The sequence below is a fragment of the Vicugna pacos genome, chromosome 16, assembly GCF_048564905.1.
Source record: "Vicugna pacos chromosome 16, VicPac4, whole genome shotgun sequence".
Lineage (NCBI taxonomy): Eukaryota > Metazoa > Chordata > Mammalia > Artiodactyla > Camelidae > Vicugna > Vicugna pacos.
Window position 1 is genome coordinate 5591897 of NC_133002.1, and position 20464 is coordinate 5612360.

Genomic DNA, 20464 nt, shown 5'->3' on the forward strand with positions numbered 1-20464 from the left:
TTATGTTTGTTTGCGTGAATCGTTCACCCTAAAATGGGGTGAGAGAAAAGGCATTGGTTGTTGGATATTGGAGAGGGCTATGTGTTGAGAAAGAATTGTGTCTGATGAACATGCTACTCCTGGATTTTGACCCTTTTCCTTAGTTTTTTCAAGTCTTGCATTGAGTTACTGTCTAATATTAACTTGTGACCCTCATTTTTTGCCATTGTAAAAATAACAAGATCCATCACATTATATCCATAATTCTGCTCCCTGCAAGAGTTAGGGGGATGTGAGCTTACAGTCTTAAAGGTTGTGAGTTTCTCTGAGTGGAAGAAGGGGCTGGATGTGGTGATTATTGGGTGCATGCCATTTGTTTTCCTTTAGTGAGGTCAGAGGGACCATGTTGAGAGTTTACAGATAATATAAAAGAAGTAATCACTCATGTTATGATAGCCATGATTTAGTCCTTGATACAGTTCTGAGGGGTCCCAGGTGATGAGCTCATTTCATATTCTTTACTTAAAGACTGATAGACAGATTAGTCCTGAGACAAATGTAATATTTATTGAGCTCTCAGCTTGTGTCAGGCATGGTGGTAAGCTTTCTAAGTTCTGAGAGCCTGGGACATAGTAAGTCCTCAGAAAATGTTATCACTATTATCATTAAGTGTATTGTCTCATTTAATCCTCCCATCAGCCCTGTGAGGTTGGTACTATTTATCCCCATTTTACAGATAAGGAAATTGAGGGGACACATTGGTTAAGTAACTTGCTTAAGGTCATAAAGCTAGTAAATGCAGGCCAGAACTCAAATAAGGCAGTCTGACCCTAAGAGCTATACTTTTAGCTACTACTCCGTATAAATGTTTCTTTATTTGAGAAATAGCATACGTGTAAAGAACTTAAAGGATTATTTCGCTTTACTATTTTTCACTTAGTTTGCGTATTTATAGTTTTGACAGCCTTCTCTGTCTTAAGTTTCTATACTGTTCCTTGAAGTACTTAAGACTTACCACGTTTTCATAAAATCTTTATTTTATAAAGAAAGTTGTTGGTAGCAGGTCCCTGTATCTAACGCTTATGCTTCCTGTACATGGGACCTTTATGTTCTACCATGGAAGAGATTGCATAATCACTAAAGACCTGTCAGTATCAGGATACCCTAAGCGTAAGTAAAATCAGGAGCCATAGCTCACATTCCATTTACTGAGGGATCAAGTTCAAAGTCCTTCCCTTGGAAGACAAGGACCGCCCCCCCCATTTGGCCCCTGAGCAACTCTCTGGGCTCATACCCCACCCTTCTGTACCCCAGAGCACTTTTGTGGGCTGGACATCTGCATCTGCTGCTTTTCTTTTCCTTCCTCCTCCTCTTAATAGAGTACACTGTTGTGATAGAGATTGTGCATTTGGGATTGGTAATAATGAACTGTGTTTCTTTCAGACACATGTTTGGGAAAACCAGTAGTTCTCTCACACCAGTTGAAGTGTGACTGTTTGTCAAAGTTCAGACCGAAGGCTACCTTTTCCTTATAAAATTTCTTAAATTCACTTACTCCTACAGTTAAAATTTCTTCCTCGTCTTGGTTCTCAAAACTTTGTCAAAGCACTTTTAATTCTTTCCTGTATTATAGTATTTTTTATGAGTCTGTTTTTCCCACCAGGGAATTAGGATGGGACCCATGTTTTATTCTTTTTGCTTCTGTGCTTTAGCATTTTAGAGATAGTAGATGTGTGATAAATATTTGTTGAGTAGAATTGAGTACAGTAATACTTTTTTTTGGATAGATGCCATGGTCCTTTAGTTAAAATGAAAGATACAGCTTAGTATTTGTCTCAAGGTAACATCTATTTTCTTCCCTTCTTCCCTTCTTCCCTCCCTTGTTTAGCTGAAGAAATATCTGATGAAGAAGGGTCTGGAGATGGAGATTCTGAGAGGCTGGGTCTGGAGGATTCTGATGAGGATGCCATGAGTGCTGAGGAACAGGAGTGCAGTGACGATGGGGACAGTGGTCTGGCCTGGAAGAAGAGGAGAAGCCGCTCCAGGAAAGCATCTGGCTTCAGTGTCCAGAGCATCAGTGACTTTGAAAAATTTACCGAAGGAATGGACGACCTGGGCAGCAGTGAGGAGGAGGAAGACGAAGAGCAGGAGAGCGGTATGGAAGAAGGGGATGCTGAGGAAGACTTTGAAGATGAGAGTGAGGAAGACAAGGCTGAAGACAGGAATAGTGAGGACGATGGGGTGGTGATGACCTTCTCCGGTGTCAAGGTTTCCGAGGAAGTGGAGAAAGGCCGAGCTGTGAAGAACCAGATAGGTTTGTACACAGCTCGCTATCTGCTTGTTTTTCAGAGTGTCTGCATTTCATTCCCTTCTTGTTGATTTGTTTTTGGCTGTTTGCTCCCTCCTGTGTCCTTCCAGTTAGTAGGTGACATGGCCCGCTCACCTGGAGGCCTAAAGCGCCATTCCTTCACGCTCAGCCGGCCACTGCTGCGCTGAGCGGCCCAGCTGGTTCTGCCCCAGGACCTCTAGCCGCTGGAAGATGGGAGAGTGTCTCCTCCTCCTCTTGGGCTTTAGCTTTCTCTCTCTCACACAGCAAGTCAGTTTGCTTTGAGACCCTGGGTTTGGTTCCTATAGTAGAGTGTTTCTGGGGCACGAAGCTATGATAAAGCCATGCTGCTTAAGAGGCTGGTCTGCTTTCCCTGCCCCTCCCTGTCTCCCTGCCCCAGGAAGATTTCATGACTGAGGAATGGAATTCTTTCCTCTTTCTCAGCACTGTGGGACCAGCTCTTGGAAGGAAGGATCAAACTACAGAAAGCTCTGCTGACCACCAATCAGCTTCCTCAACCAGATGTTTTCCCTATTTTCAAGGACAAAGGTGGCCCGGAATTTGCCAGCGCCCTAAAAAACAGTAAGAATACTTCTGCTGTATTGGGATACTTAGAACCACTGGGGTCCACTGGGAAATACTGGGATTGTATTCACAGCACCGCAGAGTTGAGAAGAATTGGTTTTAGTGACAATACGGTATGAAATAGTGGTGTTAAGTTTAAAAATAAAGTAGCGATATAACCCTCTTATCGAATGAAAACAGTTTTGATCGAAACAGATCGGGTGTGTATTCACATAACAGATAGTAACAGGTGTGTATTCCATTTTTTTTCATACCTGCTCTCACTTTCCCCTACCTCTCTCCTTGGCTTTCTGAGTTACTTGTTTAATGCTCAGAGGAAACCCACAGATATAAAATGAGAAGGAGACAATGAATGACTTGGCTCAGTTTGATTAAGTCGATTGTATCACGTGCTTAAACCCAGCCTTTCCTTGTTGGGCGGCTTCTAGAACAGCATGCTAAGATAGCCTTCTTCATATCTGCCTTTGGGCTGCGTAGAGTGAGGCAAGGTGATGACTCCAGAGGGAGGGAAAAGTTAAGAAAGCGAATTGCTGAACTGTAAAGTCCAAGAATTTTAGAAGCGAAGAGGAATTTAGAAAGTGGTTGGTTCCCAACCGCCTCGTTTTACAGATGAGAGAACCAAGAGCCAGAGACAATGATTTGCCCAAAGTTACAGAGCTTGTCAGGCATGGCGGAGATGGGCTCCTCCAGATTTTCTCCCTCATGGGCTAGGACCTGCCTTCCGCACCACGCTGCCTCCTTTATGCCCAGTGGGAGCAAAGGACTGGGGAACAGGGAGGCTTTGGGGTGAGTGCACAACGGCTGGACTCTGCACGCTTTATTTGCATGCTGAGACTTAGTGTTTTCATTTGCTCTTTGAAACCTATTTTATAGTATCACGGAGTCAGAAGGGACCTGAGGAGGAGGACTTCTGACTTGGTGTCTGTCTCTTGGTAGAATCACCTTAAACCGTTTAAGATAAGTGGGTAGGATTTCTTGGGTAGGGAATTCTGTGAACCCTTCTTGGCAGAGACTACCTGGTTTAATTAGGAATTACTTCTTAGGGGCCAGCTTCTAGGCTGTGTCCTGCTGTACTTGAAGTCAGGAAGCCTGCAGATGCTGTGAGAGTGGGCCTTTGGTAGCCCCTCCTCCAGCTCTTTCCTCGATTCTTCCCTTTAATAAAGGATAGTTTGGTGGTTTTCAACATTTTTGAGATTTTTGGAGCACTTCTCTGCTATTTTTAATGCCCTAGTACCCTGATTCCCCGATATTTTTAGATTGAGACTTGAACTGCTCTAGATTAAATGTCTCAATTGTTTCATGATAAGGCCTTTTCCATCTTGTTACTCATTTCACTTCTTGCTTGAGCGTACCCCGCACCCCTTTCTTTTTGAATTCATCTCAAAATACAGATATTTTAAGGGTTAGTCAGTGCTAGGTATAATGAACACATTTCTATTCTTGGATACAATTTAGTTTCCTCAGCTATTTTAATGTTACTTAACTTTTATTTTGCGATTGTTCTGATCTTTTTAATCTGTTTTTTTGTACTCAACCAATTGCCTCTTTGTCTCATTGGTGAACTCTGGTTAATCTGATACATGTCTCCAGTCTGGGATGGGTTACAGCAAAAGAGGGAGAAGAAAGGAATGTTTGTTTGGTATCACATATTCTAAGATGGGAGGGTGAAGAGTTTTCTAATAACCAGAATTTCCACACATTCGAGGTTAGCTAATTTTTATTTCCACCCTTCTTATGACAATATGATATAATATGTTGTGTATTTCCTCATCTCGGTAAATAGAGTTTAAGAAAAATTTCTTGGTTACATTACTTTGAATGAGCAGTTTATACTGTGTTATACAGCTGGTGTGGAACGTAGGCTGAGTTGTACGTAGGCTGAGTTGTATTGACCCCAAAACGAACAGTGGGACTTGTTTTCTTTAATTAAATCTCTTTTCAGTTTGTTTTGTCTTACAGTAAGGTCAGACTGCCTGGGTTTAGATTCCAGCTCAGCAGTGGATTAGCTATGTGACCTTGAGCAAGTTACTTAACTTCACAGTAAAATGGGGATGATATGGTTGTGAGGATTAAGGGGCATAATTGATATAAAGCATTGCACAGTGTCTCGCACACAGCACAGCACACACGTTAGGTACACGTCTCTTTTTTCGGCGGGAAGAGGCATTTGGCAGTGTTCATCCTTGTGAATGATGGTCATCAGTGGAACTAACCATCATCTCCCTCTGTCTTCAGTGTTTTTTGACTTTTAATTAGTATTGAAATTCCCCTGTATGATTTAAATTAACCATTTATTCTGAAACATGGGTAGCATTATATTCTACTATAATACTTATAATTCAGCTTTGGCCTCTTATGACTATGAAAAAGTAACCAGAGATTTCCTTATTGCCAAACCCAGCAACTGCCTCCTTGAAGCATTCAACCTTTCCTTGAAATATTTCCCTTTGGTTTTGTGATGCTGCATGTGCTATGTGGGTTCTCCTCCTCTCAGACTCTTCTTTTATCCCCTCAGTGTCAGTTTCATTGCATTTGTTCTCAGGATCCTTTCTCAGGCTGTGTTTTCTTGATATATTCTCTCCTTGGTGCTGTCACGTACTCTCAGAGTCCTAACAACAGCCTCTAAAGCAGAGCAGACTTCCAGCCGTATTTTAGCCACAGTCAAGTCCTGAGCAGCATGCCTTTGTACCTTAAGCACCCGAAACTCTGCTTCTCAGAAACTAAGTAAATATCTCGTTTCTTCCCCAAAGCACTTAGACCCCAGTCACCTGGGTGATCGTAGCGCTTGCTGCGAAATAATTTCAAAGGCACTTTTTAATGTTTAATGGTTGCATAAGTGGTTAGTCAGAAGTAACTTTAGCAAAATTAAGAGATTTTCCATGCACAAAACCATTTCTCTAAAGAGGTTTGCTTTTCCTCTCTGATTTTCTTTTAAAAGCCTCTGTAGCATTAGGAGGAGGTTCTTTTATGTTGGTGGCAACGATATAAGGAAGAAGGCAAATTATTTAAGGAAACCTCAAGAGTTATTTAAAACTCTTCCTAATGGAGTATACCAAACCTATATAAAAGTAGAGAGAATTGTACAGCTAAGCAGTTATCAGCTCACGCCAGTCTTATTTCATGTACTTACAGTAACTCTCCCCCTACTTCTGGATTATTTTGAAGCACATACCCGACATCCTACCATTTTATCAGTAAGTCAGCATGGATCTGTAAGAGAAAGGATTTAAAAAAAATCACAATACCATTATTTCACATACGAATGTTAAAAGTAATTTCTTAATAAGCATACCTGGTTTGAACAGGGGGAATGGAGAGCGTTCCTGTAACAGGCGCTCTCTATTGTCTTTTTGTGTTTGCTCTGTAGCTTTAAATGAAGTGATTAAAGGAAAGCCAAATTTCAGCCATAATAAGTTGACCTTTTAGTGAAATGCACGTTATTAATGTATTTAATGAGTTACATTACAAACTGCAGTGAGCACCATGTATCATTATAGGTCTAAAATGCAATATCGTTAAAGACCTTTAATAGAAACAATAGTTGACATTTTGTTATTTCCTATAAGCTAAAAAAAAAAAACAAAAACCCCAAGAACACAGTATAATGTAGTATAAATATAGAGGAAGTGTTGAAATTTTTTATTTATAAAATTCCACAAGTAATAAATTACATTTTATCCCCCTCGATCCTCCCGCTTCTAGTTTATGTTCACCCTCTCATCCCTCTGTGGCCCTTCTCTCAATCCCTCAACTGTTTTGATTCGAATAGACTAAAATTTTTAATGCCAATTTGACCTCAGCACTAACAGACACCTTAAAGAATAACTTGTTCAATTTTGAGTAAGTCATCGCAGTCAGAGTCTTGATAGATAATGTTTCTGTTTTGTTTTTTAAATTTTATTTTTAAGTAGGCAGTACATCACATGACTCAAAGTTAAAAAGCTGCTAATGACTAAATAAAGAAAACCCTCCTTCTCGCCCTGTACCCCTGCCACCCAGTTCCCTTTCCCATAGGCAACCGATATTGTCAGCGAAATTCCCCCTTTTTTAATTACTTGGTTGCCTTAGGTGACAAATCTATGAACATCTATTTCAGCGTTCTCTCAATTAACACTTTATGGGTTCATGGCAGAGTTCTCACAAATGATCTGTAGAACCCTGAAATAGTCTTAATTACTTGGGATAGGTTTAAGTATTGCTTGGGACGCAGTCACTTGCAAGGTTCTCCAAGTGTAGGATTAAGGACCCTTATTACCATAGGCTTCATCTAGCCAAGACGATGTGAGGAAGGTTGATCTTTTTGTCTCAGCCGATGGCTATCATTTTTAAAAAATAGCTTTACTGTTCTAATTATAAAATTATGTCATGCCTACTTCAGAAATTCAGAACATACATAAAAGCACAAAGAAGAAAATAAGGATTACCTGTAATCCTACTGCCCAGAGGTAACCACAGTTGTCGTTTCGATGAATATCCTTTCAGACCCTTTTCTGTGTTACACACATGCACACACATACACACGCACACACCTTTTTAAAACAAAAATGGAATCTTATAAATATTCCTTATTTTGTAAGCTTATTTTTTCTATTTAATATATTATTTCATGTCAGTATATTTAGATGTACATCAGCATTTTCAGTGGTTACAGAATATTCCATTTTATGGATTTAGTGTAATTTATGTAGCCAGTCTGTATTGATGGAAACTTAGGTTTATTTTAACTGTTCCCTTTATAAAGCATGCTTTGATAAACATCCTTGTACATACATATTTGTGCGGTTTGTCTGAAAGTAGCACCGTCCAATAGAAATATAGTGTAAGTCACATGTGTAATTTTAAATTTCCTGGTAACCACATTTAAAAACATAATAAAAAGCAACAGATAAAATTAATTTTTGTAACATATTTTATTTAACTCAGTGTATTAAAAATATTAGAATTTTAACATGTAGATGATAAATAAATATTAATGAGATATTTTATGTGTATTTTTTCATGTCAAGTCTTTGAAGTCTAGAGTGTATTCTACACTAACAGCTCATCTCAATTTGGGCGAACTGTTTTGAGTCCTCAGTAGCCATGTGTGACTAGTGGATACTGTATTGGACAACCCCGATTTACATTTCCTGGAAATTTGATTGCTGGGACAAAGGGATTGTAGGTTTTATTTTGTTGTTTTTTGTTTTTAAGCCTTTTGGAAGATACTGCCGAATTGGCCCTTAGAAGAATTGTAACAATTTAAATTCTCATCTGTAACCATCGTTTTCCTATATTCCTGCCACTGCAGAGTATTATTGATGTCTTATTTTTCCTGAACGGTGTGTGAGAGATGAAGGCAGTTGTTTCTTGATAACTTTCCATTTGATATTTACATAATGCCTGTTGACTTAGCATTGAAATCTACGCTATGTTTTGTCTGGTTCTTAGAGACTGAGTTCTGTGTAGGAAGACGTCTGGTCCCTTTTGAGCTATTAATTTGTCCAACCTGGTTTATTAGGCATTTATACTATGTAGAGAATAAAGTTGGGTCACAGAGCAAGTGCTTTTCCAAAGCAACCAAGTGGGGGAACTAGGAGGAGATTCCACCTGCCCCCCAAAAGATGAGCCCTGGATGGCTCACGGAGCCGTGTGAGCTTGAAAACTACTGCAGCCAAGCTCATCAGAACGCTTGCTTTAATGTTTTGGGTTTCTTAGGAATTAACGTGTCTTCAGCCCCAGAAACAGTCTTTACTAGTGATGAGCTAGGTAAGGAGGCAGCCCTGGCTTGTAGCAGTAGCAGCAGTAGTGGGAGTAACAGTAGTGGCGGTGCACATGGTCGGATCACCCTGTCTACTGCACGCACAGTGAAGGTGTGCACATCACTGCATGTTGCAGCCTCTTTACATGGACATCTAGTGAACTCACCTCTAACTGTGTGTGCCTGGCCAAGAGAAGAAGAGGGAGGCAGAACCAGCTTAAGTAGAGCCGGTAATTCTGCTGCTGTCTCCCTCAGTGAGCCAGTGCCCCGGAGTCAGCAGCGCTGGCAGGTGGTCAGTGGTGCCGCAGTAACTCTTTGTGCCCAGGGACCTCTCTGGTGAGCATCTCATCAGACAGACCGCGAATCTCAAATCTTGTGATTAAGTTACAGCCCGTGGTCTTTGTACGGCACTGTCCCTAAATGTAATCGTCTTGTGTTTCATTGATGAAGCAGTTGTAGTGTTTGAGGGGAGAAACTGACTCGGTTGAACTTGAGGAGAGACTGTGGTTCTGTGATTTATGGGTGATTTTAGGGATTTTTAAAGTAGTTTTGTGAGAACTTGATTTTTGCTTTATGCTCAGACTTTAGAACCTAACCTCTGCGTGAGATGCTGCTCTACCTTATTGTTGTTATTTGTCTTAAAACCTAGCCTTAAATCATTTTACTAAAATTATACAGAAGTACGGTAAACGGTACAGAAGCATTCAGGAAGACAACAGCTCTTTGCCATACATTCAGTCTTATTCTATTCCTGTTTTCCTTTAATAATTTTAGATAATTTGTTTATATGTTTCTTGATTTATTTATCCTCTGGTATGAAAGAAGAGAATGCTACTAACAGGTTAAGTCAGATAAAAATTGAGAACTGACCATTTCATTCAGCAACATGGTGGTCATCTGTGACCTTAATGAGCTGTTTCAGTGGAGTAGGAGGGATATGGGCTAGACTGGAATGGGTTTGTGAGAGGATGGGATAAAGGGATTTGAGATGGTATAGACAGCTCTTTCTTGCAATGTTACTTTAGAGGGGAAATGGGACATTAGATGGAGAATGATGTGGAGTCAAGAAAGAAGTGTTTTTGTTTTTGAGATGGGAGGAGTAACATAATGTTTGTATGTCGATAAAAATGATGCAGCAGAGAGGGGAAATTGATGATGCGGGGCGTGGGGGCTAGTATCTGCTGTAGCAATGTCCTTGAGGTGAGGTGGGTGATGTGGGACTACGGCACAAGAAGAGGACCTTTGGTCTTCATGGGCACAGTTTAACTGTAGTGACAGGTGGGAGTCTGTGAAAATTCCCTTCTGATTGTTCTGGGTGTTTTTGAAATAGAAACTAAGGTCATAAATTGGGGATGAGGAATAGGGGGGAGGTAGTAGAAATTTTGAGAAGGTATGAGGTAGTCATTGCGTCTTCTTTCCACTACACTTCTACGTTCTGCCCTGCAGCTTCAACCGGGATTTCAGTGCTTCAACCATATGTTGACCCTAGAAGTTGAAAACCAGTAAAATGCAGTAACAATGTGTTATTATCATGTAAATAAGGTGTAATACCCCAGCAGGGAAGAACTGGAAAATTGCTTTTTCTTTCCTGTGTGTTCCGAGGCCTGGCTCGTAGGCCCTTCAAAGGAGAATGTTCCTAGTTTCATACAAGTTCCTAGTTTCATAGAAGTTCGTAGTACCTAGTTTGAGTAGATCTTTTTGACTCTCCATTAGTTGCTAAAGTCATGCTGTATTTTAGTTTGCTTCACATTTGGACTGTTAATCTATTATATCACTTTTTCCTGGAACTCTGCACTCTTTTCCCCCTCATAGCTCAGATTTGTCATCTCAATCTTTCTTCCCCCAAACTGTAAATCCTGCCTTCTCTCCCCTTGCATTTTTCCCACTTGAGCGGGTTGATCTCTGGGATCCATGCACCGAGTCCTCCTGGAACTACTGCTGCTGCTCTTCTGGGATGGAGCTGTGTTCTGACTCTTGTCTTCCTGTATCTCAGTTTATCAGTTTGTTGCCAAACATGCAGGGGGACCCAGTTACCTGACCTCTTGTAGATTTAAAAATCCTCTGCCTTCATTCTTCTTTAAGATGTTCTTAATGGATTGGGTATAAATTTCTGGGTTGAAAGTTACTTTCTCTTAGAACTTGAAGGTGCTGCCCCCTGTTAGTTTCCTATTGTTACTGCAGCAAATTATGTCAAGCTTGTGGCTTAAAACAGCACAAATTTAGTATCTCATGGGGCCGGAGGTTAGAAATCCTAAAGCCCAGGTGTCAGCAGGGCTCTGCTCCTTCCAGAGACTCTAGGGGAGCATCTGTTTCCTTGCTTTTTCCAGCTTCTCGAGGCTGCCAGCATTTCTTGGCTCATGGCTGTCTTCTAGCTTCAAACCAGCAGTCCCATCACTCCAAGCTTTCCTTTTCTGCCTCTCTCATAAGGACCTTGTGATTACATTGGGCCCACCCAGCTAATTCAGAATAATTTCCCCATCACAGATCTTCAGTGTAATCTCATCTGCGAAGCCCGTTTGCCTTGTAAGGTAACGTATTCACAGGTTCTGGGGATTAGAATGTGGACTTCTTTGTGGGGGGCCATTGCTCAGCCTGCTACCTGCCATGTTGCCTTCTGCCATCCAGGGAGCTGTCTGAGAGAAGGTGGTGCAGGCTTGAGTCTCATTCCTTTGTAGGTGACTTGTTTCTGTTCTCTGGGAGTGTTTGGGATCTTCTCAGTGTTCTTGGTTTTCTGAAATTGCCTGAAGAGATGTCTACGTCTGGGTCCTTTTTATTCATTGTGCTGAGTACTTACTGGGCCCTTTTAGTCTGAAGATTTTGGTCCTTCAGTTTTGGGAAAATCTCTTTTAATAGTTCTTTGATAATTTCCGTCCTTCCATTATCTCTGCTCTCTTTTAGATATTAAAGTGGATTAGTGTTTTGTCTCTTAGGTGTTTTTTCTCTGACATATTCCATCTTTCTTGTGATTTTTCTGTGTCTGTGTTCAGAAAGATTTTGAGTTTGATTTCCCAGTTCTTTTTGTGTTTTATTTTTTTTTTGCAATTGTGTTTTTAATCTCTGAGAAGTCTTGTTTTCTGAATGTTCCTTTTCTATATAAATAATATACTTAGAGTAATTTAAATTTAAAGAGTCAAATAATTCTACAAAGCTTGTTATGAAAACCTGTATCTGCTGACTGTACACCCCACCCCCTTGCCATAACCCACTCTCCTGAAGCAACAATTATATTTTAAAATTTTATTATTTTTTTGAATTTATGAATTTATCTCCATTTCTCTATATCTTTATAATTGACATGGTTTGTTTCTACTAGATTTTTCAGTTTAAGCATTATTTATTGGTTCCTCATTATGAAAATAAGGGTTTAGCCCTCATTCCTACTACACTCATGCACACTTTCTGTCCCTTCTTGGTTATATTGTCGTTTGGTTAGATCAGTAGTCCGTGTTTACATTATTATGTCTGTGTAAACACTGTTTGCAGCTGAGCTCTGTAATATATATACTATGATTATTTTTCCTTTCCCACACGTCGTTTTGTTTTCTAGAGTTAATAATGTTACATTTTTGTTTACTTTGTTTTCAAAGCCTAAACTTTTCTCTAGTTGCCTGAATCTCCCAAGATACCCAGTTGCATCAGATATTCTGCCAGTTTATCTTCCTAAAGAAGTCTCTCCCAGAACCTTTTGACCCACTCCGATCTGGACTGTTAGCCTCCTGTGGTGTCCAGCTCTCACGCTGGGACCTCCCTTTATCATCATCCTGGGGTTACCTTCGCTCCTGCTTCTGTGGCTCTCCTAGTCAGGACTTTCTTGGCTTAGTCTCTTGTTTTGCTGAAGCATATCCTCTAGTAGCTTGCTGAGGAAGGGTGTGTGAGAGGGGAGCTTTTTTAGACCTTGATTGTCTGCAAATACCTTTATTCTGTCATCACAATTGATAGACTCACTGTGTATAGAAGTCTATAGACTGTCCCATTGCCTCCCACCTTCCAGTGTTGCTATTGGTAAGTGAGAAGCCATTCTGATTCCTGATCTTACTTTTTTCCCTCCCTGTCTGGAAGCTAGAGGCTTCTCTTTTCCAAAGAATTCTGGAATTCCATGACAGTGTGGATGTGCTTTCATCACTGTACAGAGTGCCTGCTTACCTTGTCAGTCCAGTGACTTGTATGTTTCAGTCCTGGGGAGTTTTCTTGAAATCATTTTGTTAGTGATTTTTCTTCCTTCTGTTTTTTCTTCTCTTCCTGGAAGGCCTATCTTTTTTTTTTTTTTTTTTTTTTTTGGTAGGGGAGGCATTTATTTATGTATTTATGTATTTATTTGCAGAGGTACTGGGGATTGAACCCAGGACCTTGTGAATGCTAGCATGAGCTCAACCGCCGAGCTGTATCCTCCTCCCTGGAAGGCCTATCTTTTGGGGTTAGACTTTTCCTCTGATTTTCTTCTTTTTTTCATTCAGTTTTTTAGATCTCTTCTTCTTTTTCTTTTTTCCCCTTCTCTTTTTTCCCTCTTACTTTATAAAAGACATTTCTTCAGCTTCATTTTCTCTTTTACTGAGTATTTTTAACTTCTGTCATACTTTAATTTTACTTCTCTGGGGATATACCTGAGATATATATACATTCTTAAGACCTCTTCCTGCATAGTCTGTTTCCTCCAAGCTGCTTTCTTTTCTTTTGTTTTAACTGGCCTGTAATATGTGAGATGTTTTCCTCAGGTATTTGGTGATCCTTTATTCTTTGTTGACTTTTAAGAGTAGGGTACTTAAAAGCTGATGAGACTGCCTTGTGTGTTTGCACAGGGTTCTTTGTCTGTGGTTTCCATTGTAGGGAGATCTGTCTGGGCCACATGGGGAACCCCACACATCAGCATCTTTAGCTCTTTGCTCTTCATGGGGTCATAGCTGCTAGAGGAATTCTAATCTGCTGCCCGGCTGCCAACATTCTATAAGGTGAGTAAACTGGGGATCTCAGCATTCAGTCTGTGAACCTCAACTTACTCCCCGTTTTTAGTATTATGCCCTTGCCTCAGCTGTGTCTGGTGGCCCCCTGTCCAGAGACCCTATGTTTACCTCTCTTCCAAGGATAAACCTTTAAGCTGCTGCTGAGTGAAGAGGTGTATGGGCTGTTGTGAGCCCTGCCTTCCTCTGCTCTTCTAGAGGAGCCTTGCACTGCTAGCTCTTGAACCTTCTGGGGTTCTGTGTGTGGGCCATCCCGGGACCACTTCCTGTTCTTCCCTGCCCGCACCAGAGTCAGCTTATACAGGTTTGCTAAGTCGGTTATTTGTCCATCTGCTTAGAAAAAAAAACCAACTGATTTATTGAGGTATAATTGACATACAGTAACCCACCTATAGCCCCATTTCTCTGCTCTCCTTTAAAGCAACTTCCCTGGAAAGTGTTGTCTGTACTCACTTTCTCGAATCCCTTTCTCTTATTCTTTTCATGAATGCATTCTGGTCAGGCCCATGCCCCTCCCGTTCCACCACACCTGCTCATCAAGGTCACAGATGACCACCATGCTGCTAAACTAAATGGTCAGTTCTTTGTCCTCATAATCCTCATCTTACTTGACCTGTCAGCAGCAAGTTTGTACAATTCGACCTCTGTATACACCCATGAAACCATCACCACAATCAAGATTGTGGACATATTTCTCATCCCCAGGAGTTTCCTCAGCCTCTTTGTAATCTCTCCTTCTGCCCCTCCCCATCCTCTAGCAACCACCAGTCTGCTCTCTGTAACTATAGATTAGTTTGCGTTTTCTAGAATTTTGTGTAAATGAAGTCATATAATTTGTACTTCTTTTGTCTGTCTTTCACTCTGTAATTGTTCTGAGATTCAGCCGTGTTTCTGCCTGTGTCAGTAATTCATTGCCCATTATTGCTGAGTGGTAGTCCATTATATGGGTGTAGCACATTCATTTCTAGTTTCTAGCTGTTAGGAATAAAGCTGCCATAAACATCTGTGTGCATGTTTTTGTATGGACATACACTTGTATGTTTCCTGTATAACTAAGACTGGAAAGGCTGGGTCACGTGGCAGGTATATTTTTACTTTTCATAGAAACTGTCAAGCTATTTATCTAAATTGGTTATACCATTTTACAGTCCCACCAGTAGTGTATAAAAGTTCCACTTGCTTCACAGCCTCATTAACACTTGGCATGGTCACTCTTTCTCGTTTCAGGCATTCTAATAATCTGGTAGTCCATTAGCTTTTTAGCTTACAAAACTTAGTTGCCATCATCTGTCTCATCCAGGCAGACCTCAGAGATACTGCAGGTTCGTTTCCAAACCACTACAGTAAAGCAAGTATCACAATAAAATGAGTCACATGGCTTTCTTGGTTTCCCAGTATATATAAAAGTTATGTTTACACTGCACTATTAAGTGTATGATAGCATTATGTCTTAAACAAACAATGTACACACCTTAATTAAAAAATGCTTTAAGCAGTCAGTGCCCACACAGAACAGAGCAGATACTCAGTAATGGCCTTCGTCTGTAATTGGGGACACCAAGACCTCACAAACCCTTATCACAGATTTTTCAGTTCAGCCGATAAAATAAACCATGTTTTAACAAAATCAACTTTATTGCTAAAAAATGTTAAACACTGTGTGAACTTTCAGTGAGTCGTAATCTTTTTGTTGGTGGAGGGTCTTGCCTGGATGTTGATGGCTGCTGACTGATCCAGGGTGGTGTTAGCTGAAGGTTCGGGTGGCTGCGGCAACTTCTTAATATAAGACAACAATGAAGTTTGCCGCATTGATTGATTCTTCCTTTCACGAATGATTTCTCTGTAGCATGTGATACTGTTTGGTAGCATGTTACTCACAGTAGAACTTCTTTCAAAATTGGAGTCAGTCCTCTCGCACCCTCCCACAGCTAAGTTCATGTAATGTTCTAAATCCTTTGCTGTTTCAGCAATCAATTAAGTTTGCCGTCTTATACCGGCATAGTTTGTGGCTGCGCAGAACAACTACAGTAGTAACCCCAGATATCCCTGATCACAGATCACCGTAACAAAATTGGTAATAGTGGAAACATTTGAAATATTGTGAGGATTACCAGATTGTGACACAGAGACCCGAAGTGAGCAAGTGCTGTTGGAAAATGGGGCAAATGGACTCGCTCGATGCAGGGTTGCCACAAACCTTCAGTTTGTAAAAAACTCAGTGTCTGCGAAGCACAATAAAGCGAGATGTTGTTTGTACTTTGTCCTTCCTTTGTGGTTTTATTCCTTTCAAATTTACTTTAGCCAGTGGACTGGAATAGAGAGTTCAGAGATAGATTCACACAAATATAGGCAATTGACTTTTTACAAAGGTGCAGAGCCAGTTCAGTGGAGAAAGGATAGTCATTTCAACAACTGATGCTGGAACAATAAATAGTACATTCCTTTGCTACAAAATGAACTTCAACTTACAGCCCATACTTCATACAAAAATTAACACAAAATAAACCATCAACTTGAATGTAAAACATAAAACTATAAAATGTTTTGAAGAAACACATGGGAGAAAAATCTTCATGACTTTGGGTTCAGCAAAGAGTTCTCAGATCATCAAAGGCATAGTCCGAAAAAGAACAAATTGGTGATTAGCCTAACTCAGAGTTAAATCTTTTGCTCTGTGAAAGATGCGTTAACAGAAGGAAAAGATGAACTACGGACTGAGAGAAAATAAGACAAACAGACCAAAAGGAAATATTTGCCAATCACTCACCTGACAAAAGACTTGTGTCCAGAATATATAAAGAACTCTCGAAATCCAACAATAAAAACTATCCATTCAACAAACGGCAAAAAATTTGAACAGAAACTTCACCAAGGAAGACATACGGTGACATGAAAGCACATGAAAAGATGTTTATTTAACATAATCATTGATGTTGAGGGAAGTGCAAATTAAAACCACAAGGAGATGCCCCTGCATACCTATTAAATGACTAAAAACAAACACCCGACAACACCAAATGTCAGCAAGGATGCGGAGCAACTCGAACTTCACGTGTTGCTGGTGGGAATGCAGAGTGGTAGAGCCACTTCGGAGGAAAGCTTAGCAGTTTTTTTAAACATAAAGTTAAATGTCTTTTTACAAGATGATCCAGCAGTCCTACTGTTAAATATTTTCCCTAGACAAGGTATGTCACACAAAGACGTGTGTGTGTGTGTTTATAGTAGCTTTATTCATAATCACCAAAAACGAAAACAGCCCAGACGTCCTTCAGTAGGCAGATGGATAAACAAATTGTGGTACATTACTCAGCAATAAAAAGGAGCAAACTCCTGATCAGCGCAGAAACATGGATGAAGCTCAGAGATGTGCTAGTGAAAGACTCCGGTCTCAAAAGATGATACACTTTAACATTCCATTTATATGACATTTCGGAAAAGGTAAAAACTAAAGGGACAGAGAATGGATCAGTGGCTGGCAGAGGTTAGGCGTAGGGGGAGGGTTTGATTACAAAGGGGCTGCCCTGCTTTCTTGTTTGTTTCCTTTAAGTTTCTGTTTTCCTCTTGGGTAGCCTCCTTTCCTTGAAGTGTTTCCCGCGGTGGCTTGCCGCTGAACCTTTCAGCTTGACTTCGTAGCGAACATTTTGCTGGGATTGAGGATAGGGGTATAAATAGTTGTGTGCTTGTTCCCAGATAACTCTGGGAACATTTCTTATGGTAACGGATACGTGATACGGTACTTGCAGGGATGGAGGATTGGGCCACATCAACCTATAATGTCATTTTTGCTTGAAAAATACATCTTTGGTACTAAAACCTTACCCAGAAGAGAATAATAGATTACACAGAGCTTCTAGGTTTTGATGTGGGTTAGAACTGAAAAATGAGATGTCTTTAAACTCCTTTTTGTTCTCTCTTTGATAAGTGATATAATGTGGTTTGGACACTCAGAGATTCCTGAGATTCCAGGTTCTGGTTGATGATTTACTGCAAAATTGCTTATAAATTGAAGTAGAAAATGTTTTGCAGACCTGGCAGCTTTCTGGCTTCACACCCATTTGTCACCCAGCATTTCCCTTTGTGTATAGAACAAGAATTAATTAGGCTGCACTGCAGGAAAAGTTTATGGCTATAATTTATATAGGATGAATTTCTTTTTAAAGAGACAGCATTGTTTTGTATACCTATATACGTGTAAGTGTGTACATATATAAAGTGGGTTTTTTCGCTTAAAGCAGTGTCTGTGAGCTTCTGGAGTAAACACTCATTTTTCTACTTAATGCTAGATGTTGGTAGAATAGATGCTTTTATGGTGATTGCTTTCTGATTAAACTGTGGGGTTGTTGTTTCTTGTTTTTAAATTCATTGTATATTGGTGATCAGGCCTCAGTTTTAGGTTTGCATTTTAGACCTTGGTCAGACTTGTCTTGTTTCTAGAGCTTTGTATTCTTTTGGTCTCTAAGAAGACTTAGGATCCTGTCTTTTTTTTTAGGGTCTTGCTCATTCAATTAATGTTTTCATAATCAATGCAAGTCAGAACTTGCAATTTGTCCCTGATTTGCACATTAAAGAGCTCCATTAATTAAGAATCCTGGTGTTTGGCATGTTCCCGCAGGATCTGTGCATTATTTACATGGTAAAAGTGCAAGATGCAAGTTTCTCAGTTGTAGTGGCAATTGCAGTTAATCCTGCTTTTTTCTTTCTTTCTTTTTTCCTTTTTTCTTTTTCTTGTGAATAACAATTACTTCACTACTCCTTGGGGATACATTGTACCAAAACAGGAACAAGTGATCCAAATGAGGGGGCCGGAGAGGAAGAGTAGAAAGTAAATCCTTTGTTTAAAGGGGGAAAAAAAAACCCCTAAAAGACCTAGAGAATGGGTGTGTTTGGTTTTTGTTGGTTGTTTCACTTAACTAAATGTAGGAGGTGTAATTGTTTACTCTGAATTTGCAGATTTTTTTTCTCTCAGTGATAGCAGTTGTACTGCTAAGTGAAGTTGCCTTTCATAATCCAAATAACCCCAGAAATTTAGACAGACAAACCCCTATGCTTATTATGTGAAGTAAGCTATTTCATAATATTCCTGTTTTGAGTTGCTTTTTCATGAAATCACTTTCCAGATTGTTTGGGTTCTCTTACCATTTCTTTTGGAAGCCTTGGTCGGAGCCAGAGGAGGTGGTCCCCCATCTTGATACGTAGGATGATATAAAAGCAGTTGGAAACATGAAATCAGATCTCTGTTTAGCATGTTCCTCCTTTCCAGATTGAACCATGGCTGCTGGTTACCTACTCATAATGTATTTTCCCAGTAGTAACTAGTCTATCTTTAAAAATACTATGAGAAGCTGCAAAGCAAAGTAGAGACATTCTTTTCCCTGATAGTATGAAATTTGCTAGGGATCTTATGGGGCTTAATTTAATTTGTCTTTATAGTCTTCTATTACTGTGTATATATATATATATAATCTTTATATACATTGTGTATATATAAAATCTCTACTGTAAAAAAAAAAACATAAGCAGTAGAGATGTATGTAAAAGAAGTGAAAATTCTTCCCTTTTCCCAAATCCCCATACCTCCTTCTCAGAGAAAACAATGTGAGGTATATTCTTCCAGACATTTTCATATGTATGTATTTTCTTCCACTATGTATATATTTCCATTAAGCTTTAATGGAAGCTTGATGGCGGGGTGGGGTAGCAAGGGGGAAAAAACAAATTATAAATTATCTTAGAGAAAGTCTGTATGTCATGATGTCTTTAAGACATAATTCTCTCTTGATTATTATAATTATTATATGTACAGCTTGTCCCCAAATAAGTTTGCCCATATGACTTGCTTTGAAAGTTTGTTATGCTTGGACTATACTTGACTTTAATTTGAGTTCTTTTGTAATCTTTAATTAGCTCTCATGTAATATTGATTGTTTTGCTTGGTGTTTATTCTCAAAGCTACCAGATTCTATTTTTCTTGGGGCATCTGAGTAAATTTGCTTCTGGATAAATCCAAAATGCTACTGTTTTGAGAAGAGTTTTTACTAGCTATTCATACTGTTTCATGCAAGGAAAATGTTTATAGGTAGAGAGGCTCAGACAGTGTTAAAGATTCTTAAATCCTTAAGATGGTGTGTAATCTATGCTCCGTAAATGTCGACAGTGGTGAGGGTTTGGAGGAAGAGCAGGGACAAATGTGCTAACCCAAGTAATTAGAAAGCATTTCTGAGGTCCTTGGTAAGACTCTTAAGATAGAAGGACATGAGTGAAACGAAATCAGATGTGACATTTTAAGAACTGGGATGATGAATTTACTTCTATCTTGGTGTTTTTATTGTGCAGGTAGAATGCTAGGACCCACCATACTCTGAAAAGAAAGAAAACAGCTCCCATTTGTTAATTGTGCACTGCTCCCCATGCACTGTATTATGTTCTTTACAAATGTCTCATTTAGTCCTCACGGCAGCCTGTGAAATAGGGGCTAATAACTGTGCTGTACATACGAGGAAATCAAGTCTTAGAGAGGTTAAATAACTTGATTAAGGTCACACAGTTAGAGGCAAGGCCAGTATGAGTTCTGCTGTGCTTCACAACCTCCGCTCTAGGCCATCACTATGCATATAGTTTAACTCTTATCTGTGGTTTTTTTTTTTTTTTCTTTGTGAAGAATCTATGAGGGAATAAAGAAATGGAATAAATGCCAGAGCTTAAAGGTATGAAGGCAGGAGAGAGATGGAGATGAATTTGTTGTAAAGCAGAAAGCTTAGAGTGTGAGTAGTAGATGTAGCCTTCAGTTTTTCTAAAGCTTGTTCCTACTTCCTGCTTTTCTGTAAGAGAGCCGGAAGTGCTCTTACTGGAAGGGGGCTCTGAGGATCTCGTTCCTGCCCT

The 20464-nt window shown here is 39.8% G+C and overlaps 1 protein-coding gene across 3 annotated transcripts in view; it reads left to right on the forward strand.

Annotated features, from left to right (window-relative positions):
* Window positions 1-20464, forward strand: part of AATF (apoptosis antagonizing transcription factor) — a 91737-nt gene that overhangs the window by 1643 nt on the left and 69630 nt on the right. For all 3 annotated transcript variants that reach the window (XR_012060187.1, XM_072940287.1, XM_072940288.1), the window contains exons 3-4: window positions 1868-2293; window positions 2750-2887. Coding sequence is in view for 2 of the 3 variants with exons in the window: in XM_072940287.1 (XP_072796388.1) it covers window positions 1868-2293; window positions 2750-2887 (564 nt within the window). In the remaining variant the exon portion in view is untranslated. The remainder of the gene's footprint in view (window positions 1-1867; window positions 2294-2749; window positions 2888-20464) is intronic.